This window comes from Rhipicephalus microplus, chromosome 8 (assembly GCF_043290135.1).
Source record: "Rhipicephalus microplus isolate Deutch F79 chromosome 8, USDA_Rmic, whole genome shotgun sequence".
Taxonomy (NCBI): Eukaryota; Metazoa; Arthropoda; class Arachnida; order Ixodida; family Ixodidae; genus Rhipicephalus; species Rhipicephalus microplus.
The window spans coordinates 71559551-71568007 of record NC_134707.1 but is presented as its reverse complement, the minus strand read 5'-3'; the positions used below and the strand labels follow the sequence as shown (position 1 = coordinate 71568007).

The window sequence follows — 8457 nt, the reverse complement described above, 5'->3', positions numbered from 1 at the left end:
GCGCCAGACTCTCCTCTAGTTATTTTTAGGAAACTGTATACTCCAAATAACAAGCAAATTATTTAATGAATAGAAAGTGATCACTTTTTTAAACACCTGCTTATGCCCCCTATGCTGTCAGAAATGCAATTCGTGCGTTATTAGTTTTGCACATTACTATTTTGCAGTGATTAAAAACCATATCATTTCACACTTTGGAGGTCACCATGAAATGAGAATATTATGAATGCATTTTTTGAAATATTTTCTGACCATGTTACCCCCGTTTGTGTAAATAATTTTTCCTATAGCACAAGGGTAGCCGTGCTGACAAAGTGCGACCCTACACCTCTGAAAGTGGCACTAAGTTGGAAGCCTGCCTAGCACTGGGAAAACTGGGTTCACCTATTCGAAAGACGTACACCGTGCCATTGTTCGACCTACAGTACACCATTCAAGCAGGCGACCTTTGCTTCGGGGCAGACCGGCAACCAGTGTTCTGTGAGAAAACCCGGTGCCTAATTCGGCTGTATTGGACAAGCATCAAAGTGTTTCAATACAGATGAATATTTACGCAACTAGGGTTCAAAGAAATAGTGCAATTGCACTTATCAAACTTACCACGGTAATAATCACTGCAAAATTTTCCTGCACTAATTAGAAGCTATAAGAATTTTCGCGGATGCTTTAAACTGAATGAGAACCTGTGCTTGTATAGTGTGCTTTGTCTTTGTTTCAGCAGACTATAAAAAGTGCTCGCATGTTTCTTGCTATGTATGTATGCCTTAATAAAATGTTTTATGCATGTCAATTCTGCGCCTGCTGACTTTCCTTCTGTTCTGCTCATGATAAATTGAATGTCACGTCGACTGCAATTAAACATAACTTTCTATTACCTACTCCTAAAGACTGCTATATAGTGAAACTTGATTTAATAAATTACGAGCAGCGGGGCTCCAAGCTCGCCGATACGATATTTAAAAAGAAAGACAGTGCACCACTTAAGGGCTCGTAGACTGCCAATTTGAGGCGAAGCAATTTCGGTATTCACTGAGCCCCGGTGATGGTCGAAATGCAGCTATGTGACATGAACATTCAAATACTGGTAGGTCTTTATTGAATATTTTTGCCAGTGGTCTGAAACCTGTGAAAAAACCGGTAGAAGTCTGTAGGTTCAATTACCTCACTAAATAGTAAAATATATCTGGACGAGTAGAAACCCAGTTGAAAAACTCACCAAAGTGCGGTGCGTTTTCGTGTTAACACCAGACCACGCTGTCGTGAATTGGTGGGCACGCGTGTCTGGTTGGCTGTGTTTTGATTGGGCCTCTGAAGAGTGTGCTGTATTTCGGTGGGATTTGTTTTAGATACAAAGCAGCTCTTTGACAAGCCTGTGTAACGCTGTCCCTCCACACCGGGGTGGTGCCAAGTAGACGACGCCTTCTCTCGCAGTGCGCGCGCGTGACGTCACTCTCTCCCTAGCCCGTCGCTGCTCGCCACGTGTCATCTCTTTTGTTTCACCCTCTCCACTGCTCGTAACACTCGAGCCCAGTCCTCAAGTCAGCATCATCTTCTCACCAGCACCACCTCTCTCCATCTGTCGGCGAGAAGCAGCCGCGGGTAGGCGTGTGCGCGCGCTCGCGCGCCATCTTGTAGCCCGGTCATGGTCCCGTGGCGCCAGCAATGTAGACAGATCGCAGCTCCTTGCCGCGCCATTACTCCGACGGGCGAGACGACACCAGGCATGCTTCCCGCTAATGTGCGTGCACGTTTCACAGCTGTCGCCGGCATTGCGGGTTAGCGAAGCAGACCGCGTTCGCGGATGGCGACGTCGCGCCTGGAACACTGACAAGGTGCGAGCCAGGGAAGCCGAACGCAAACGGCGGCAGTGGAAAACCAACGACGCCGACGAGGTGCGAGTCAAGAGTTCGGCGTGCGGGTAACACCGAAGAGACGCGAGCCGGAAAAGTCAAGCGCAAGCATCTTCAACACGTCCCTCCTCTCGTGTCTTCGCGTTTCAAACAACCGTTTACACCAGCAAGCGCAACACCATGTTTCGCTTCAAATTCTTCTTCCAGCATCGGCGTCGACGCCCGTTTCAACCGGGTGAACACAGTGCACACCGCTGCTGCTTCGCCTTCCATAAGGGTTGCCTTTGGGGAGATGGCCCTTAGTTTTTACATGCGAAGCGTTTCTTAGCAAACTTCAGCGACTTTGAGCGTATCTATCTATCTATCTATCTATCTATCGATCGATCGATCTATCTATCTATCTATCTATCTATCTATCTATCTATCTATCTATATATCTATCTAGCCACCTATGACATTTAGCTCTCCTGGCCGTTTCGATAATGGTATCGATACCAAGCTTGGTATTGCATAAAATTTCTGCATGACGAACATTAAGAACTAGTCACAAGATGAAAATCATGACATGTAAGTCATGAATGTCATGATTTAGATTTCATAGACTTGCTGCCCTTGCCGTGGTTTAGTTCACAAGATATGTTGCAAAACTGGTATGGTATGACATGACTGCATGGCGAACATAAGTGACAGGCCGTAACGTGAGATTCAAGACATGCATGTCATGTAATGCCATGTTAATCATGAATACGCCTTACGCTCATGGTGTGCTTGTGGTCGTTACACTTGCTTCATGTATACCGAATTTGGTATTACGGGACATGAATGATTGGCTAAGATATGTGACTGCTGCAAACATGATAATCATCAGGTGCGTGTCATGTAACAACATTACTAAATGCCACGCTCATGATGCGCTCGCGGCCATTTTGGTAACTTCACTTACACCAAGTTTGGTATCACAGGACGTATATGAATGACGAAGGTATGTGAGTGCTGCAAACATGATAATCAAGAAATGCGCGTCATGTAACGAAATACATGCCACACTCATGATGCGCTGGCTGCCGTTTCGCTAGCTTCACATATGCCAAATTTGATATTACCTCATGTGAATGCATGACGAAGGTATGTGACTGAAGCAGACATGATAATCATGAGATGCGTGTCATGTAATAACATGACTATATGCCACACCTTACCACCAATACACTTAGACGCGACCCAGCGCGCGAGCGCGCTGACGTTCGTTTCGTCGGTCACGCCGGCAACACCACGCCAGGCGCAGCTCGCGCCGTACTGTATTACTTTGACGCATGCGAATTTGAGAACGCTCGGCATCCCGAGCGTTCTCAAAGGGACGCCGAGTCTGGGTAACGTCATCTGCTGTTTGGGTAACGTCAACGGCACGAAATGCTGCATGTCGCATTTTGTGCCGATTGCCGGCGGGCCGCGTCGACGGACGCTGGTCGCGCAAGTAAGGCCTGGCGTTTAAATATGGAGTGTTCGTGTTTTGCTAGCGTAGGGTCACTTCATCCAGTGTGTGCGCGCATCAACGTTACGTCGGAATATATTGTGCCCTTCATGATGCGCTTGCGGCCATTTCGCTAGTTCCACATATACCAAATTTTGTGTTACGTGATGTCAATGAATGACGAAGGTTTATGACAGGTCCAAACATGATAATCACGATATGCATGTCAAGTAAAACATGAGTACATGCTAAGCTCATAGCACGCTCGCGACCGTTTTGATAGCTCAACATATGCCAAAGTTGGTATTGGGTAACGTGAATCGATGAGGAAGGTAAATTACACGCCTAACTATGATAACCATAGCATGCTCGTGGCCGTTTCACTAGCTCAAAATATAAGAAATTTGGTAGCAGGTGACGTGAATAGACGACAAAAGTAAATGACACGTTAAAACTTGGTAATCGTGACATGGAAGGCATGTACGGCATAATTCACCTCCGCCTCGAAACATTGTGTTTATTAAAAAGTTAAATATCAACTCTGCTCATTCGTGCTTCACATATCATCAATTCCCACTGTACGTTGGATCTGCCAATTTTTTCCTCCTGCTGTCTGTCTGTGTCTATTCCGCCTTTTATAAGGCGTAGCGTTGGTAGTTGCTCGCCTGTATTTTGACGCCGTGTACAAGAGAACATGCGCATCGTTGGTGGCGGGCACGCCGGGCTCCATGCTCGAAGTGACTCTTGAAGTGAGGAATATGCATGGAGCAGCCGACACGGACAAGGTGTGCCTTGTAACATTGAGTGTACTGCTTTGGTAGGTCACTCAATACACAGTTTTAGCTGGGCGTCTGCAGCAGCTCTGCGAAAGCAGGCTACATGTATTTTTAAACAGCCTTCAAAGCTCTCAGGAAGGTTTTGCGCAAATATCTTGCCCAGTAAGACATGAGCACAGAAAATGACAAAGAGGGCCAAAAAGTTCTTGTGTAGTAAAGCACCTACTCCTTGACTTAGTTCTTATAGTAACTTCGTTATACATGCACAATTAAGTGTCTAGGTCACCATTAGGTGACTTCAGCTTGCAAGCTCGGAAGACACCAAATCTCATTAAGCACAAAATTTACAACCTCCTGCAGCCACGCTTCGTTGTCTAATGCAATTGCCAACAAGGCTACGCCTTCGCGAGCGAAAAACATCACCACAGCCCACATTCAGTCTTGACTCCGAGCGTAGGCCTATCAAGGCCGACATTATCGGTAGCGCCACTTGATTTCCAACATGAACTCATTGTTTAGCGCTTCTTTTCACCAAAAGAAAAAAAATTACATATAAGACGCTTTAAGATGTGCAACTGGTTTTCCCGATGGCCTCGGTGTTTTAAAAAAACATAGATTGGAATGAAGAAGGCGAGTTAGCCTAGATGGTCTGTGTCACTGTTTGACTACCTGAAATCGCTTGCCATCATGGCTCGATATCTCATTGGTGCTTCGGGAACGAATGTTGCCTTGCAGAAATAGCACACCTAAAGCATCGATCATTTTATTCAATCATGAGTAACTGCGCGTCGTAAACAGTTTATTTAATGTTTTTTTATGCCACTGGCCACGGCAATATCCGCAAGTAGCCGAGCGATCGGGGTGGTGAAGAAGAAACCTGTGACGGGCGCCCACCAATGGCGCACCTTGTCAAGCTCCCACGCCGATCAAGCTCCCACGTTGAGCCTTTTTCGCTTCCCTGTCGTGACAGTTGCCGCACGCGCGGCGCGTTGCAGATGAAGCAGACGATTTAAGAAGTGACATGCGGACGAGAATATGTCAGTAGAACTTAAGCGCACACCTACTACAGCCTGTGGGTGGTGCTCGCACCCTGTCGTCACATCCGAGTACAGTAGGAACAGAAAATAGCTTTTAAAAGCGTGCCGTTTTAGTTCGTGAGGGTGCACTCACGTTTTCTGTTACGTTTTTTACGCTCTCGAGTGCTTGGCCTATCATTTGACGCGAAAAAAACGATAAGCGAAAAATTTTGTGTAAATACTCATTTAAGACCTCCCTCATTGTTAGCAACCCTGGAGATTACTCAGAGTACAACTTCTATTTGTGAAGTCAGCCCGTTGGCCTCAATTATCTTGTCTAAAACTCGGAAGGAGTGAACCTTTCGGATTCTGTGCCCATTTGTATTTTTTAGTCTGATCAAAATATCGTCTAAAGGCTTAAAACGGTTTTCCTTGGGACCCCTTCTTGTGGTTCGATACAAGAGGAGCTCAGATTTAGACTCTTTTGTGAATGAGTGAGATAACTTTTTCAGGTCCACTATAGACGCGGGTTAGCACTGCGTCACCTGCCTAGGCCCACTCGGGGGAATAGCCAGGTCTTCGCGGGGCTCTCTGGACGGCCAGGATGTAAGGTGCAAGGTCCTGGGCCTTAATCAGCTTGTTCATTTTCTCTTGTTGAAAAGGGAGACCGGCAAAGGCACAGCCCCACAGGACATGCTCGAACACAGCATAATCGCCACACTGGGGAAATCCGGGATTGAAAATCGTTCGAGGTATATTTTTTTGCAGTGCCGCATGCCTAGAGAGCTTCTTGTTTGAAACAGTCTGAGAGTGACAGCTTGGGCCCTGCACAGCAAGGAGTGTAAAAACATTGTTAACTGACCAGAAATTGTTGGATGTGTCCATATTAACTACCAGAGCCCCAGATAATGATGTCATCCACGCAAATGAGGCTCGGCGCTTCTCCATGGTAAAAAAAAAGCTAAGCTGACAATCTCCTGTGATGCAAACGCGTACCGCGGCCCGTGGTGCACGAGCATGAGCCACACGTGACTGCTAGAAAGTGTTTCACGACGTAGGCGACCGTACTTTTCCGGTATTCACGCAGTGATCACTCATCGGTATTTTCCAAACTTTCTCTTCGTTTCATGCCAATTATGGTGAACACCAAGTTAAAGAGGCGGCCACAAGATTACCCGGACGTACGTGGATAAACAGACCGATAGATGGACAGACCAACAGACATACCGACAGACAGACACTCACCAGAGAGACAGGCAGACAGATATAGATAGACAGACAGATAGATAGATAGATAGATAGATAGATAGATAGATAAAATAAAAGGTAAAGTTCTTTCCGTACGAAAATACATACATCGCCCTTCAAAGTTTCCTTCAAAACATTCAAGAATTAAATATCATAAATACGAGAAATATACTTTATCATGTACTGCCTCGAAGGTCACGAAGAAGCGCTCGCACTTTACCGGATAAATCAGCCTGGTTAGAGGAGACCATCACTGAAGAACGAGATTAGCAGGTGAATGTGTTAACAGCTTGGTTGGTTTTGTTTGACAGAACTGCACCATACCGACCATAAATAGAAACAAGGTATAGGGGAAATCATTTTTACATCAGCACAAAACGCTTTTTACATCTACGCAAAATATATAAAACGCCGAAAAAATTGTAGTCTCCAGTTAGTCTTGAAATAACAATGGTATAGTAATATAGCCTGCTTACCTTTTTACACTGTTTAGGAAAAAATAAACTAGAGGAAACAGGTTTTAAGTAATTTTTCGTTTTTTCGACCAGCACCGTTCTCGATTGCGTGACATACTATTCTCTACATTAGTTCAAAATCTAGTTTAAAGTAACAAAAGTGCTTCGCACTTGTGCGGCAAAAAATAGACGTAATTGAAAGCTATGAGACTAAATATTCTCCGAATATAACAACTGCTCTCCGAAATTGTTTTAAACATAAAAAACCTTTAGAGTTGTTTTTGGGGACCCGTAAAGGATTTGGAGCAGACATCTTGACCCAACATCCTCGCAATCAAACAAAAATGATCTAGGATCATTGTTTGAACAAAGTCAGGTGCTTTTGGCAGCGTGAAAATTGGCATGAAAAGAGCCAGACGCTCTGGCAATATTTAGTGTAGTGACGTAGAGTAGTTCTAACATTTTGCGTTGGGAAACACCAAACTGGTTGTAAGAGCACTTCCAAGAAAAATATGCACAATCTCTTCAAAGGAAACCATGATGGGATGTTCAGTACAAAGTGCAACTCAATAACTTTTGTGCTCGCATCGTATGCTGTACTCGCGAGTAGAAAATCGCGAGTGCTAGCGAGGCACAGAGCTGAAGCATTGATGACAAAATCTCCATGGCTCCGTCACACGGGGGGCGTCTACGACAACATCTGTCCATGTGCAAGGCCTGCTGTCACTTGGCCCTGAACCAGAAATGAAGTGCCTGGTCCGTCTTTCGCCACACAAAGGAGTATTATTAGACTTAGGGGTAAAAAAGCTGCGTAGCTCTAGCGACAGCTGTGAGCTATCATTATGTGTGCTCGGTCGCGAGTGCATGCAGGAATACACGCAACTTCTCGGCAGACATGAGCAAACGGCCTGTTACCCTTCTGCGCACCATGAACTCTCCGCTTGGTTTTGTGACCGCTGTTACAATAAACCGCTAAAAAACGCTTATTTCCCAGCAGCGTTCGTATTCCCATGACTAATTTTTTCCCGTTTTGTGAGGTCGGAAAAAAATGTAGTTAGCTGCTATAGCCTAGGTGTGGTACGACACGACTTCTTGCTCTAGCGTTCACGACTTGCCCCTTTCGCGGAAACAGATTGTGATCATGTAAGTAAAAAAATTTCTTCCCCACTAGCTCTTCAATCTATTCTCCCTCACACTGCCCTACTATAGCGCGCTGCCGCTGAGCCAACGAACCCCGCACGGTTGACCCCCCACCGCCGCCGATTTAAGAACTGGCGCACAGGTCCACTACGGCTCCGTTTAGAAAACCAAAGGCTTTCCGACTAAAGCCTTTGTATAGCCTAAAATGTGATCTCATTTATATATATATATAGTTTTTCGTTGTTTTTGCACTGATCCTGTCTGTAAACGTTACCTGTCTGTACCATTCCGATTCCTCCCCCCCTTACCCAATGCCCTGTTCTGGGGCCTGTAAGGTTTTTTTTGAATAAAGAATAAAGAATAAAGAAAGGTGTTCAGTACTACGGCGTTTTGCACGACCGAGTTGTGGTTTTGAACCTAAAGCCTAACTATGACTTTTATTGCCAATAAGAAAACAATAAAATGGGCTATGAAAACATGACGCCCACACAGGGCCTTTCC

At 45.3% G+C, this 8457-nt stretch overlaps 1 protein-coding gene across 3 annotated transcripts in view; it reads left to right on the top strand.

Moving 5' to 3' along the window:
- The window catches only part of LOC142768597 (uncharacterized), a 60650-nt gene extending 59860 nt beyond the window's left edge, over positions 1–790 (top strand). For all 3 annotated transcript variants that reach the window (XM_075870603.1, XM_075870602.1, XM_075870604.1), the window contains one exon: positions 291–790. In XM_075870603.1, coding sequence (XP_075726718.1) covers positions 291–301 — 11 coding nt within the window. In that variant the 3' untranslated portion in view covers positions 302–790. The remainder of the gene's footprint in view (positions 1–290) is intronic.
- The last annotated feature ends 7667 nt before the right edge of the window (positions 791–8457 follow it).